Source organism: Ornithorhynchus anatinus, chromosome 7, assembly GCF_004115215.2.
Source record: "Ornithorhynchus anatinus isolate Pmale09 chromosome 7, mOrnAna1.pri.v4, whole genome shotgun sequence".
Taxonomy (NCBI): Eukaryota; Metazoa; Chordata; class Mammalia; order Monotremata; family Ornithorhynchidae; genus Ornithorhynchus; species Ornithorhynchus anatinus.
Genome location: NC_041734.1, coordinates 52,826,535 through 52,842,874, shown reverse-complemented (window position 1 = coordinate 52,842,874; position 16,340 = coordinate 52,826,535). Strand labels below are relative to the sequence as shown.

Below are 16,340 nucleotides of genomic sequence, written 5' to 3'. Positions count from 1 at the left end.
CAAGGTCTTGACCCAAGAGCTCCTATCCTAATGGGAACTTGTATTTCTCCCATCTATCCCTTTGTCTTCTCAAGTCCTCTTTCTCTATTAACTTCAGTTCCTAGGTCTTTCAAGGTGGAAAGAATAATCTAGGTATAATTTATAACAAGAGCTATGGCTGAAGGTCACAGTGATCAAATCATTGATCACTGTCAAGGTCAATTTCTAAATTAGGGTTTAAAGTTGTGCATTCATCCTCTCCATGTGGAGTGATTTCCAATCATCCTTCATTACTACCATGCCCTTCACTACCCCAACTTTCATTCCTTCCTGATGTTTCCAGGATTTTCTTCACTCTGTCCTGCATACGTGGTAGATCTCTAGACGTTCCTTGAGGGCGGAGATTGCATCTGCCAACTGTGTTGTACTCTCCCAAGCCCTTAGTACAGTGCTCTGCACAAAAAACCACTCAGTAAATACCACTGATGGATTGATACCCCATACATCTTCCTTCAAATTTAGACTGCATTCTATCTATTACTCACAGCAAAGTAAACTTCTCCAAAATGCCTTCTCAGGATGGCAAGAGGAAGGTTTTGGCTTTTCCATCCTTTCTTCCTCATGCCTGTGTTTGAGAGGTACATTTATATGAAGGATGTATTTTTGCACTTGCCTTTGAAATGTAATATCCCTGAGGTCAGGGTCTAGTCTTCCCAAACTAGCTAGACTCATGCTTTCATGCCTAATTCATGATGCAGAAAACACTGACAATTTGTAAACATTAGATAAGTGTTGAATGAATAATGGAAAAAAATGAATGAAAGCAATTTATTGAAATAGTTGAGTTTAGTGTCTTCAATCTAAAGAAAGGTGGAAATGCAGGTTATTTTTGAATAAAAGCCTAAGGAAGCTATCTGGAATGAGCAAAGTACCCTCCTCTGGTACTCTACTTTGATGACAGTGGACATTTAGCCAGGGGGAGAAAATAGCATAATGCAGACCACATACTTTCCATCCATTGATGCAGATGTACAATTATACTAACATTTTACACTTTTCTTCACAAAAAATTGTACTTGAAAACAGTATTTCAACAGAATAATTTCCTATAGGCATGCAGGTCACCATTTCATTCTTTCTTTGGACCAGACTTCTGATACTGAGCCTTATCCTGTAATGAGTAAATGCTATTTTGGAAGTAAACTGCTCACCTGTCTGAATTGAAGGAAACCGTTTAGCCTGAGTACCATCTACCCTTTAGGGACACTCTGGAAAATTTCATTTATCATATAGCAAGAGTTGTTTCATTCCCAGATTCATGTCTTCACCATAAAAACAAGCCAATCAAAACTTAGAAATCAGATATTCAAATCTGCCAGAGGGTTAGATACTCAGAATGACAAATCCACAAGGAAACTGCTCTCAATTAATGAGAACTGATGAATGTTCTGTAATCTGTGGTGGTCCAGTTACACCAGTTACCTTCTCGAAGAATGAAATTGTATTTATTTGAAATGAGACCATGCAACAGTTGAGCTCTTCAACCCAAAATTTGCAAATTGTGTAACAGAAACTTTAGACTACTACTTATGTCTGACTATCCAACACTCCAGATGGTTGTCCTATGATTCCATCACTAGCAAACAATTGGCCCACCACAATACTATTTTTAAAAGTTAAAATCAAATGACAAATGCAGAAAATATTTACCCTTTCATCCTACCACACCAGTAACTCCTATAAATGACTACCTAGTTCATCTTTCCTGCAAGGTTGAAATCTGGCATTTACTGGGTCAGACTTGATAGAATGAGCAGCCCAGCAAGTGGTTGTATTTGACTATATCGGGAACATTTGGTGCCAGTGAAGTGATTCGGTACCAGTACATTACTATACAGAAGGTTCACACCATGAATCTCTCCTCTCAGTGGGGTACACACTTCCTATTAACATGAATAAAAATTTGCAGAAATAAGGCAAGTTTGGGAGGGACACAGGTTAATATGAGTAATATATAAGAATTTTTGAAGACAAACTTTTTCAAAATTAAGCTATTTTTTCTGTCACAACTAATTCTATTTGAATCATCAACAAAAAGATACTCAATAATTCATTTTGATTCCAAGATAAAGGAATTCTCATCCCGTCCTTTGCTAACCTCCATTTGAACAAACCTCTTCAGTGGAAAGAACTCCCTGTTAAATCTACCATAAACGGGCTGAACCTGTGTTAATTTAGCTAGGACAGTCTTGGAATAATTCCTGAAATCAAGGCTTCTCTGATTAATTTTATAAACATTATAAATATCAGAGAATCAAGATTGTCTTGAAATTACAGCAATCCTGCTCTTGAGGCACTTTAAATATTAGGACTTGGGACATCCAAGTTGGATCGTGCTTGGTTCTCAATCAGTTGAGATTTTGCCGAATTCTAGGACTTAACGTACGGGGGTCCCAAAATGCTGGCTTATTTATTCCTATACATTGACTATGAAATTTCCAGAGGTTATCCCAATGCCCTGGTTACAGTAAAAATAAATGGTCACCCTAAGCATATGAGTTGCCAGTGGACAGTTTAACCGGTGCCTATTAGCTACAAAATCTTCTGACAATCCTCCATTTGGCAAAATAAGATTGCAGACAATCCCTTGAAAGCAAAGCTCTTTTGCATCTCAGTGACACAACAATATGTGATTTATGTTTACCGTTTTATTGCTTCTTCTTGCTTACGGCGCTTTTCATTCTTCTCCTTCAAGTAAGCCAGGTTGGTTTCATTTCTCAAGCGATCATTCTCTCGAGCAATGTCTGATGCATTCTGAATAACCAAGCCATCATAGGCCTTCATTCCCATATCTTCAATATACTGGAGAAAAGAGTCCAAAGTGTTGTCCTCCTGATTAGAACTCATCATCTTTCAGGAAATGTAAAATGGAAGCAGCACTTTCTGCAGGTTCAAAAACATACTTTTGTCAATGGAAATGAACTTACTGATTATTCTGGCACTTATCTTTCCATTCTAATGCTTAGTTCCCAAGGTAACTATAATTGGAGCAATATCCAACATAAATACATTGGAAATAGAAGGTATTTGATGAGGTTAATCTAAGCTTGGGATAGCAATCTATCTGTGGAAATTACAGTATAGTTGGTGTGCAAGGTCAAAAGCAGCAAACACCCAAAATAACTCCAACAAAATGCAATATAGGTTCAGAAGATAAACCCATGATTTTGGAGGCAATTCTAACAATAATTGAGATATACTTTCCAGTCTTATATCTCTAAAAAGTTAGAAGTCAGATATTTAGAGTGAATCAGCTCCTTGAGGGTTGGGATCATGGCTACTTTCTCTATTGTGTTCACCCAAGCACTAAATACTTTATTGAGTAGTGCTCTATACTACTATTGAGCACAGCAGGTGCTCAGTAAATAACATTCATTGGCTGATAGGGCCAGGCTGTTGGATTGTTACTAAACAATATTGATTTTATAGTGAAGACTCAGATAATAATGCTTCACTAACAGACAGGGATTATTTTAGCAACACATCACTTGGAAGTTCAAATTTCCACAAAAATGCCACAAATTGTTGTCTACAACCATTAAATTATTGTTCCAAAGTAGTAATATCATGGATGTATATTGCATACCAACATTTTCTACTTGTATCTTTCATCCAAGGATCTCAAAAATATTTATCATGGATGTATATTGTATACCAACATTTTCTACTTGTATCTTTCATCCAAGGATCTCAAAAATATTTACCAGTGACCTCATCTTTCTTACCAGATATTTTAATGTTAATAGTAGAATACTACACATTTCCATCCTCACATAAGAGAAACTGGGTCACAGAAGTTAAGTGAATATGAACAAGGTCACACTCTAGGCTAGCTAAAATTGCAGTAGGGGTTCTGGCTCTCGCATTTACCTTTTAAGTGTGCATATTTGAGGGTGGAAAAGCAATCCAATCAATGGTACTTATTGACCATTTACACTGTACAGAGCACTATACTAGCCACTTGAGAGAGTACAACAGAATTATCATACATGTTCCCTGCCTACAATGAGCTTAAAGTCTAGAGGGGATGAGGGAGGACTAAAAATTAGGCAGTCTTAATATACACAATCTGTTCTCTAATGGATGGACAGACAAAGCCATATTACATTTACTAACTACATAGCTCACTGTTAACAGTGTACTCTCCCATGTGCTTCGTACAGTGCTCTGCACACAGTAAGCTCTCAGTACCTACAGTTGAATGAATGAATGATTTTAGGCTGAGTTTAATGTTCTGGTCATTTAATGAGTCAAAAACTGAAACTAATATCCCTTGTGTTACACTTTTCCAGACAACTGACTTTTGTCAGATCCATCATTACTATAGAACATTTCTAAGGGAAATGTTATGACCTTGTAAAATTGTTAAGAGCAGAAAGATTTTCTGAACTTATGTTTCAAGGTGATATACATATTTAAAAGGCCAGCACTTCATTTTTGCATTAAAAAATCATTTCCATTCTATTTGTTTCCTAGTGCAATCATTATCCGTAATCTCGAAACCAACTTCCATTGGAAAGAACATTTTCCAGTTCACCAGTGGTCATCAACAGAAAATTTTTGACTGTCAGTTTGGGGAGTAGATTATGCTATTAGAGCAGTTTCAGGTATAGAATCTGCTTTCACTTTGGCCAGGTCTAGAAGTTTTCCATTAAATGTCACCTATATGAGTATGTCAGATATGTGTATTTTTTTTACCTTGATATATCCAAATAAATCTAGGATAAGTTGCATTTTAAAAATCATATTTTCCTATTTTTTTCTTTAGTTTTAAAACAATGTATTTGAAAGAGAATATTGTTGTTCTGACTATAATTAGAAAAAAGGATTAATAATGAATGGTATTTTTTCAGCACTCATTATGTGCCAAGCACTGTCACTGTTCTAAGAGCTGGGGTAGATACAAGGTTATCAGGTTGTCCCATTTGGGGCTCCCACTCTTAATCCCCATTTTACAAATGAGATAACTGAGGCACAGGGAAGTTAAGTGACTTGCCCAAAGTCATACAGCTGACGAGGGGCGGAGCACTGGGCCTAGATGGGACTGTTAATCTCAACTGCCCAATCTATTTAAATTACATTTCAATAACAAAAAAAATGACATTAGCAATGAAAACCGAAACATAGTTATATAAATTTGAAGTGCAAAATAACTTATTTTTGGAAAAAAAAATTCCAAGAAACTTTCTCTGTGCAGATCAGAGATGTTACCATTATTTCTCTGATGCAAATAATTTTAGCATATAGAGTTTTAAGGTCCTAAAAGAACAGCAACACTTTATATCATTATTACTTTCACTGTACCTATGCAAAACAGGGTGTTCCCTGCAGTGTAAACTGACAGTTCTTTCTGACATATAAATATTTCCCAATCATTTAAGGTATAATGGGCTTTTTTCCTCATTTTACTATGAAGCTTGAGTTGTTTGTGGGCATAAGATATTGACTAATAAAAGGCTACCTGACCCAATAGCTTGTCAATCTAATGGGTCTTGTATTCTACTTATCACAATGAATAGATGGATGATTCGCTTGTTGGCAACCCCTGCCCCTTCTGAATCAATATGTCTGAGAATGCTCAGAGGCAAAAGTTTGAAGGTCCTTATCCTTTACACTCTCAAAAAACAGAAAACAGGAAAATCTGCCCCTTTCTCAGGAATTAGGTCCCCAAAGGAGAAGCACCATAAAATATATGTGAACTTATTTGAAGAATTTGTGCTGCCATAGATATTGTTACTATGTGCTTACTATTTCCAGCACTGTCTTCAGTGCTGGAGTAGATACAAGTTGGTCAGTCTGGACACAGATATCCAAAAGAATGCATTTCGTCCCCAACCATGGTGGGGATAAAGTTGTACTATCCAAGCTACCAAAGCATTTTACCATCTTCAGTTGGAAATTAGTATATTAAAATGCATTCTGGGGTCAAAAGATATTTTCTATGCAGACAAATCATGAAAAAGGTGTAGCCATGCTCTTAGAATAGGCATCTGGCCCCAAATAGTTACACTTATGTGGACTTAGTATGCATATTCAAATGTGGTTATAAAGCAGGCTCTTTTAAAATCCATGTTTATAACAACACTGGTAATATCAATTATAATAATTTCCTACTAAATAAATCTCCCTCATGGTACTAAAAAAAGACAATACTTCTCTCATTTACCCAAAAACACATGTGTTTTGGCAGTGGATAAATGTTAAGATTATGTTCCCCTCTATTTTATAAAGAACTACAAATTTTCTCCTGATTTTTGGCAAACAAGGTTTTTTGGCAAGCAAGGTTCTGAGGGCCAACCATTCATGTACTTTTTTTTTCCTTATTTAAAAATAGATAAATCTACTCCATAGACAAGTTCACATTGATGGTGACCTTGACCCTAGCTGCTACCCAATTCCTCTGAAACAGCATCTTTATCATGGAGTTTTCCATTTGGGAGCTTTTATGGAAGGTGGGTGGTTATATTCTGAGGTTGAATGGCACCAAAAAAAGAAGCTTTGGGGGCCATTTTTCCTCCTCATGGGCTTCCTTGTAATGTGTGATTATGGCATATTTTTTAGTGAAACATGTCTGAAAAATCTCAGGTCCTCTGAGGTGGTTTGAAGAATGATTTAAGCTTTCCATGATCCGTGCATGCATATGTCAATGGCATCTGTCAGACCCTGCCCTTAATGTGAGATATCTGAATTATCTTTCAATCCATATGGTGCAATTAATTGCCATGGATTCCTCTGACCTTAGTTTTTGTATTCACCCACCTGTATCTAGAGATACTCTGTTCCTTTCCTTCTCACTAGAGCTCTTCTTTTTGAATATTTCCTTTATCAAACCCTTGAATTATTCAGATCCCTCAAAGATGAATGAAAGGTTTAGCTCCAGGTGCAGTTGACTAACAGTTTTATTTAAGGTGGGGAATAGAAATTAATCCCACCGCACCACTTCTGTATTTGAAATCCTCTTGCTCAGAAAATGAATGCGCTGTTCCTACACCCAACACCTAGAACTAGAGTAGCTACTTTGTCGTATCATCTTGGGCCACTACCTGGAATTCTTATTTACAGGGCACATAAAAGGCATCGCATCTAATTTTTAATTAGATTAATTTTAGAATGCAATCAGGGTGTCGAGAAGGGACTTTACCTAACTAAGCTTCAAAGTTATTTATCGTCCATGAAATCATAGCTTACACTCATTATATAGGAGGTAGTGTTGCCAACTAGTTGAATTTTTTTTCCCAACTCAAACCTGGCATACATTCATGTAGAACACTGCATAGAAGGTCTTGCTGGGTAAATTATATTCACATGTAGGGCCAATCATAGCCCATAGACACAAAAATGCAAGTTTTCTTTGTCTTCTCTCTCAAATGCATTTTGTATCTGAAGAATCAAAGTATGGATCCACTGCAAGATTTTTGTTGGAAAACTCTGGGTGTTTTTTGTCATCTTTTGAGAGTCAAGTTGAAGCCAAAATTGTGAAATCCCTTGTTTACTATATAGAAATGAAATGGCTATTGTCTGGCCTTAAGGCTCCAGAAAGTAGCCCATATCACAAAGACTGGATAAAGAATTGAGCAACTCTGTAGAACCTGGGATCATTTGCATGGGTTTGAACTGAGGAGTTTGAGAGGATGAGTAAATCTGTCAAAGGAATATTAGGACCAATTTTCACAAGGGATGGTTGTCAGGGTTTTTTTTTTTTCCTTCCAGAAAAACCAAATCCCCCTTCCTTAACTTCAACTTCAATAGTGTTTTCCTTCTTGTAAAATGCCCCTTCCCCTTGTTCCCCAGCTGCAGCCATGAGCTCAGATATACATTCTGGGAGAAGTTCTTAGACTTATGGATCATTTGCCAAATGGAGAAATACTATTCATCATTGTCTGAAATAGCTGAGTGAAATCCAAACCCACACAGACTCTAAATCTATTCTGTTTTTCAGTGTTTCCATGTTTCCCCTGCCTCTCCCACCACTTCATCTCCTACCTTTCCCCAAGTCCCTGGCTTCTAAGAAGGAACCCACTCTCCTTCTGTTCTACCAAGGAGGAGTTTGAAGGACTTACTTCCTCCACAACATCTTGGTATAAGTCATTAATACTGGGCAACAGAGTTGGAACTAATTGTCATCTGGAGGAGAATTTCGATCACTTTACATTTTGCCCCACCATCTCCTGGATTGTGAGAAGCTCAGAAAAGCCCATTTTAGCTTTAAAATTTCCCCTTATAAGCATTCACCTCTCAACTATTTTCTTAGATGTCGGCCAAGGTACCACGGTGTTAAGTTTTAAACTAATGGAATATTCCTGGACTTTCAAATTCACAAAGTAAATACATTATATATAAATGCTAAAAGAAAAATACTTTTGATCATTTTCAGAAAACCCATTAATCTTTTTCATGAGTATAATCCTTTGTGATGATCATCAGAAAATTATCCTTTTTCTGTTGCAGGAAGGTAAATGTTTCAGTTCCCACCCTTCATATGTCCCTGAGCTTTCAAAATCTCAGTGGCCAGGATGCAAGCAAAGAAGTTACTAGAATCTGTCGTTTTGTATTTCTCAGTCAGAGAATCTTGTTCCATTTCAGGGAAGTCCTATCAGTGGCTAAATTGGCCCAAAATAATTCTTGCAACTAAATGAAAGAGTGTGTGTGTGTGTGTGTGTGTGTGTGAGAGAGAGAGAGAGAGAGAGAGAGAGAGAGAGAGAAAGAAACATACCATTTGAACAGGGTTTGGGAAACAGGTAAAAAATGGTGCATTGTGTTAAGACCTATTCAGACTCACACTGTGATTAAATGAGGTTTGATCAGACCATCACTTATACTTAGAAAGATGAGAGAACCTACAGTAAAGGTGAAAGAAAGAGCCACCCAACAGTGCAGCAGAATATATTGCATTTCTAAACACACACACCCAAAACAAACATGAAAAGTAGATCTCGGAGTGGTGTCGAGCACATGTTACCCGTAACATGTCAAAATCAGAAATGTAATTCCTCTGGGTGTGTCCTTAGACCCCAGGAAACTTCATGTGATTTCACAGTGCTGAGTGCTGTCATAATACAGCTGTTCTGTGAGAACTGAAAATGTGAAGGTAGAAATTAAAGGAACTCACTGAAATAATGACAAAGGTACTGCCTGCCCTTTTCTTAAACTGAAGGGATGGCTCCCAGCCCCCCTCCATACCCCGCCCTCCTCTTCTTCCCTTCTTCCCCCCCCCCCCCCCCCCCGCCCCACACACACACTCTGTGGTAACCTTAAGAATGGCAGAGAGCATAGAAGGTGTAGCTACGGTCATGAGTCAAGAGCTACACTTGTGGGTTCATTACTGTGCACCTCGTTGTTCTCCCATTTCACTTGGGCCTTATGGGTGCAGTGGTGTTGCTAGGTGATGGTGCTAAGAAAACAGTAATATTTCCAGAAACATTGTTCCTCATACAAAATGCTAAATGGCTTGCAAGGCAGTACTGGCTAAGTAAGAAGCTTTAGCCAGCTTAAAGAAATGCTGACTGAAGCAACAATAAGAATTTAATTGGAATGGGAGGCTATGGCTTATTTTTTAAAATACATGGCTTATCATCTTTCTTGGTGATCACTGATACCTCTCACATGTAAGCTTAAAAACCATTTTTTTTACTAACTCTCTATTCCCCAGGAGAAAGTTATCATTCCAGCTGGGAAATTTCTGAATATCTTTCCCCAGTTCCAGGACATTTAATCCAGGTTTGGTCAGAAAATCTAGATTGTATACTGTCCTTTTGCTGAATTGCAGCCTGGCACCTATTCTCATTTTTTCCCCAAATGCAAATTTGGCATCCAAATTCTTCAGAAGAGTAGCTTAAACTTTCATATGCCGTTCACAATAATGTTCACTTTTCAATATTTCAGAATTCAGAAGAGGATCTAGAAAATTTAGAACTGTGAAAAATGACAAGGAGGTGCTACTTTGGCTCTGTTACCATAGACCTGCTACTCAGGACAATTCAGACAACAAGAGATGAAATTTAGAAACTGGTTTATTAAGTCCTCCAAATGAGGGTAAAAATGCAGTTACAATGTTCTCAAAGCTTCTGAGTATTACTAACATTTATAAATGAAATAGGGCTCATTTTATTAAGTTCTTACTCTGAATTCACAGAGGACAGTTTAATTAGAATTTTAGGAATTCTGAAGAAAACGAAGAAAACCTTCAGATTAACATTCTACGCTGTGTGACATTTTCCTCCCCAAAATGGTCTAACTCAGTCTTTAAATTTTAAAGGGTTTTAGACTCTTTTGCAGTAGCAGAAGAGTTCGGCCAAGATAGACTTAGAAGACATTTATGTGGTCTTCCTGTATTATATGGTGTTCCAAAGTGTGGTGAATCATCTGTTTGCATTCGGGAAGAACACATATGATGATAATTAGACCATCTTCTTGATAATGAATAAAAATGTAAAAGTATATAAGGGAAAAGTGTATCTAAACCCAAGAGTAGGAGGCAGATTTAAGTTTGTATTCACAGAGTATTTTTTAAAAAATGCTGAAATGGGGATCTCTCTGTCATAAATGTTGAAAGAGCCTTTTAAAATATTTATAGTGTGAAACAACATGTATCTAGCTCAGATATTCAAGTAGCATTTCAAAATTACTTAAAATTGGGGTTTTTTTTAATAATTTAACACTAATTTTTTTTCAAATGAAAGTACAGTAGACACACGGCCCGGAGCACCAGGTAGTGGATGTGGGTTAAAAATAAATAATATCTTACAGCATGAAATGACAATGATTTGATTCTGCCCTTTCCTAAAAGACGTGAAAACTTAAGTATTAAGTAGACCTGGTGAAAGCCAATTCCCTTTTCTAAGTAGATTACTCGATCTAATTAGCACTGGCTTCAATTAGCATGCTTAAAGAATTTGAAAAATGAGATACATACCAAAATTTAAGTCCCCAGGGACCGCTAAGTGCAATAATCAAAGGTGACTTTTGTCTGCCAAAGCCCTTTCCTGTGGTTTATCTCAGTGCAGTCTGCGGGAGTATTCCAGCACCATAAGAAACGGGCGGACTTGCGGTTCGGCTCAGTTTTTCTTCAATTAAAGTGCATTATATCTCGATGGCAAGAGTATCCACGTTGTCAGATGCTGCATCTCTAGAAATCGGTGGGTGTTTGATCTTCTTCCTACAAAATAAAATGGCCTTTAAAGTTTGCCTGTAAAATTCAGTGGCAAGAGTAGACAGGTGCTTGTTTCTTTAAATCGACACTCAAAGAAAGGAGGGCATAGCTAATGGGTGGGTACCAACAGCAAGCATCCTGCTCGGAGGTCCAGCCAAGGAGAACTGGGGGATTTTTACCCACTTTACAACACAGAAGGCTGTAGCCCCATCAGATAGAACCATTCCAGGCTTGCGAAGGTGCCTCATTTGAATGTATTTTGCCGAGGCCAAAAGAAACGAAAACAAGGAATCGCAAAAATCCTCTCCAAATGGCTTCTTCCAGCGGGGGGAAAAAAAAATGTGTTCTCTCTCCCTGCCACTTAGATGCAGAAGGTGGGAAGCGGTTGAGCTAGTAGCATCGTCTCTGGACCCTCTCTGGTGACAACCGTCGTGCTCCTTCTCTCTCGCTCGTGTGTGCTCTCCTCTCCTCTCCCTCCCTGGCTTGCTCTTGCGCTGTCCCTCTCTCCCCTCCCCTCCCTTCTCTCCAGCTGCCTTCGTCGGTTGATGCTGCTGTTGATTAATCAGGGATTCTGAAACAAAGAGCAAGCCTACCTTCGGAAATCAGCAGTACTCGGTTTCTTCTCTCCTCCTGCCATCCATCTGCAGTCGGCGGCAAAGCTGCCAGCATTTTAGGACCTTGGATAGTTCAGTCTCACTGGGCCCATCGGAAAGGGAAGGGAAGCGACGGAAGAAATGACAAGCCTGGAAAACAGCAGCGTTCTACTTCACATTTCAGCTCCCTGGGGTTCACATCCTCATTAAAATAAGAAAAAAAAAAAACCACCCCTCTATAGGCAGCAGACTTTCTCCCTTTTATCTCGACTGCACTGAGGTCTGATCAACAAATGATCCAGTGGAATTGAGGAAAAAGGCTTCACGAATAACTGTTCGCCCACCTCAGACTCTGGAGGTTATAAGGATGCTAAACACCGAGAGAAATGCGTTCATCCACGGTGAACGTGCATGTTAACCTTTGCCACGCGTTCTGGCTCGTGGAAAGGAGCAGTTACAGAAAATGGAACATCTAGGCTCCGTTTAATACTTCTTCTTGATGGATTTTTTTTTTTTTTTTTGCATTCACCCAAGCTGTAGAGCAGTGCGATGTACACAATTACTGCTGATGCAGATTAGGCTGCTGCTGGGGGAGAAAGGGGAGGAGCTTCGTAACCTCATCAAAACAAGCTCATGCCACCTGCTACCCATGGGCAAGAGAACAAAACTATCTCACTTTGAAAGAATATGAATAATGCATATACACCAATTTTTAAATAAGGATCACCTTATTATGCGTCTTTTTTTTTTTCTGCAAAGATTGACCAGAGTCTAACTTAGCTAAAGTGGCCCAAATAATGCTTCTCACTCTAAATAAAATCCCTTCCTCTTTCCCATTTTGCCCCTTCAGTTCTCTCACTTCCTTTTTACCATGTTGTCATGAGTATACACTTGTCAACCGGAGTGCCTTTCCTTGTGGAGGAAGAGATTAAAATTTGACCAAACAAGTTTAACCGTAATGGTTGAATCCTTACTGAATCTCTATAGCCCAGAATCCCCTCTGCACATTGTTAAAAGAGGTTTTTACAGCAGTGTTTTAGTTAATAGTACCTACTTTAACCTCTTTACGTGTAGTTAACTTTTCCTATATAATGCATGCTGGGTATTGGCTGTAATTTTAATTGACTTTTTTGTTAGAAGTGGAGACAGCTTAAGCTGAACTCTATTTTTAAGGCATTATCAGGCCACGCTTTTATTACGTTATTTTTCTTGTACCCATACTGAATTCAGGAGGAGAAAAATATCAGATGTACTGTATAAAACCTGGACATCAGAGTTGACTCCCTGGACTCATCTACTGAGGAAAGGGCCTGTCTTAGGGTGGATTCTGAATGGAAGGGCATCTTTGCCACTGTCTTTCACCTCATTTCAGGATTGACTGACACATAATGTCATGCTTTGACTTATTCCCATGCCATCATAAAACAAATGAGACCCCTATCTTCTCCCCCCCACCCCCCATTCACTATACAAATTAAATGATACTAAGAACCTCATGCTCCTTGCCATTCACATGTAAATTCCAGTTTTCGACTAGTAGTAGTATAGTTAAAATTTCTCTAAATTCACTTTCAAATGAACTAGAATCCAGGCTATGTTTTTATAATTTATAAGCTTCTCTTGTAGACTGTAAGCTCCCCGAGGCAGGGAGAGTGGCTACACTCTTCTGTATTGTACTTCCTAATTTAGTTGCATCTTATGGCAGCAAAAGAGGAAATGAGGTTGGTAATAATAATAAAAAATGTTTAATACCAGTGCTCTGCACCCAATAAATATCACTGATTAATCGATTGATTAGTAATAATTTCTATTAAGTGCTTACTGTGTGCTAAACAGTGGGAAGAAATGCATGAATGAGGTATAATATTGATGGTATATCAATGATATTCATCAAGCACTTACTATGTGCCAGGTACTAAGCTCTGGGCTGCATCCGAGGAAACCTTGTTTGACAAAGTTCCTTGTCCCATTTGGGGCTCACAGTCTTAATCCCCATTTTATAGGTGAGGTAACTGAAGCACAGAGAAGTGAAGTGACTTGTCCAAAGTCACACAGCAGAAGCATGGTAGAACTGGGATTAGAACCTTTGACCTTCTGACTCCCAGGCCTCCTCTATCCACTATGCCATGTTGCTTCTGGTATATAGACACATGTTCCTCACCCACTTGGTTTCTCTTCCCATCGCCTGTCTCCAACACAACTTCTATGAATTGATGTTATGGGAGAAAACTGTAAAAAGTAATATTTTTACCACTTTCTAAAACCAATGCGTGTATTCCCCTGAAAAACTGCATAGTTTTGGTCAATTTATATTAAGACGTAATGAGCAGGAGAAGGTTCAAAATAAGGCAAGTAAAGAAAAGTTAGGGATTGCAGGGAGGGTGTTGGTGAAACATTAGGGATGTTACGTGGTCCTTACCTAACAGTGAGGATAGATGTCCAGAAGAGACAATATCACATTGTTCCTACAAATAAAACCTGTTGCCTCTGACAGAGATGGACTGCCTGTGGGGATGAATTATCAGTCTGATCCAGTTAGTGTTTCTTATGTTCTTAAAGGTAGTTCTCCTGCCTGTGTTCAGGGCAAATATAAATGAAAGAATGTAGGTGGTAAAATGGTTCCTCTTCATATTTCCTCCTCAGAAGAGGGAATCTTCAAGAAAGTTATCAGAAACTCTTCATTTCTGCCTTTTTCTTCTTAATCGAAAACTCTATGTGAGTCAAAAACTCTCTCTGAGGACCCAGATGTGCTAGACACAATCTCCCTCCAATGTAATAGCCTTCTCCCTCATTTATTCATTGTCATATTTATTAAGCACTTACTGGGTGCAGAGCACAGTACTAAGAGCCTGGGCTGTGTGATATAACAATAAACAGATACGTTCCCTGCCCACAATGAGCTCACATTCGTAAGGTGGGGAGGCAGATATTAACACAAAAACTAAATTACAGATATGCGCATAAGTGCTGTGGGGCTGGGAAGGGGGAAGAAGAGAGGGAGGAAGTGAGGACAGTGCAGAAGGAAGTGGGAGAAGAGGAAAGCGGCATAGAGAAGATCTCCTGCAGGAGATGTGCCTTCAATAGGCTATGAAGTCTCCCCATCTGGCTGCCCTTCAGAGCTCCAGGACTTTCTCCCAAGGGATAAGAGTTCACTAAATTTCTCCACTGACAACGAGACTGCTACCTCATCTTTTGCCCTCTTCTCAGCTTTTAGCTGTGATGACCAGGAAAGTGGTGGAGGTGATCAGCCCATTGAGAAGCAAAATAGCATTAGAGAAAGTAAAAAGAGAAAATCAAGTCACGGTGGCTTGTTCTCTGGTATTCTTGCTTTCTCTATTTCTTATCATCTGCACATGGGCAGGGAACATTTCTATCATCTCAGTAATACTGTACTTCCCAAGTTCTTAGAGCAGTGCTCTGTACACAGTAAACACTCAATGAATATGATTGATATAGTAGACAACTCCAGAAAGCATCTCAACCTTTCAGCAAATGCAGTAATATTGACTATAATTGTGGTCCCTCTACTTGTTGGTGTTATTCTGCTTCTCACCAAGGAATGTGTGCTTTTCTGTAAGTGGATGATTGAGGAATAAGACTGTGTGTGTATATATATATATATATATATATTTTTATATATATATATTTATATGTACAAATGTGTGGATGTGTCTGCCCAATCTGAGTCAAGTATGTGTGACTGAGTGAATTTAGAGGAACAAAGAGTGAGGCAACATCTGGATAAGTGTGTTCTCTCTCTCATCACCAAATATTTCCCTTTGTCTCCATTCTGCTTCTCTCTGTCTTTTTTGTCCTAACCTGAACAATACAGGTAATTCCACTAGTGATATGTGTCACTCAATCCTCTCAGTGGTATTTATTGAGCATTTATTATGTGCAGAGCACTGTACTAAATGCTGGAGAGGAGTAGAATGGAGCAGAGACCATAGGCATGTTCTCTGACCACAACTAGAAATTGAATTCTTTATCCACAGTGATTTTAAATTTCATTAAGGGACCAATCAGATATCACACTTCTCTAGCTGACCATACCTCCCTGTTTTGTCTGGTTTTGCCAGTGCCCCAGTAGTTTACCTGTGTCAACCCACATCTGGTTTTGCTCTCTATTTAACTCTTGGTCTTCCTTGCTAAGTTCAGCTCCTTCAGCATCACGAACCTTTTCTTGTCGAAGGAACAGGTCTACCAGCTCTGTCAGGTTAACTGGAGGAAAGAGAAGCAGCATGGCTCAGTGGAAAGAGCCCGGGCTTGGGAGTCAGAGGTCATGGGTTCGAATCCCGGCTCTACCACTTGTCAGCTGTGTGGCTGTGGGCAAGTCACTTCACTTCTCTGGGCCTCAGTTACCTCATCTGTAAATTGGGGATTAAGTGTGAACCTCACGTGGGACAACCTGATTACCCTGTGTCTCCCCCAATGCTTAGAACAGTGCTCTGCACATAGTAAGTGCTTAACAAATACCAGCATTATTATTATTATTAAGAAAAGTACAATTATTCAAATATAATTTCTTAGGGATGGAAGAGATGAGTTACATCAGTGTC

The 16,340-nt window shown here is 38.8% G+C and overlaps 1 protein-coding gene across 1 annotated transcript in view; it reads right to left on the bottom strand.

Moving 5' to 3' along the window:
- Window positions 1-12,259, bottom strand: part of NYAP2 (neuronal tyrosine-phosphorylated phosphoinositide-3-kinase adaptor 2) — a 271,643-nt gene extending 259,384 nt beyond the window's left edge. The window contains exons 1-3 of the mRNA XM_007669866.3: window positions 11,782-12,259; window positions 10,952-11,194; window positions 2,684-2,922 (exon numbers count right to left, since the gene is read on the bottom strand). Of these exons, the coding sequence (XP_007668056.2) occupies window positions 2,684-2,889 (206 nt within the window). The 5' untranslated portion in view covers window positions 2,890-2,922; window positions 10,952-11,194; window positions 11,782-12,259. The remainder of the gene's footprint in view (window positions 1-2,683; window positions 2,923-10,951; window positions 11,195-11,781) is intronic.
- Between the last annotated feature and the right edge of the window lie 4,081 nt (window positions 12,260-16,340).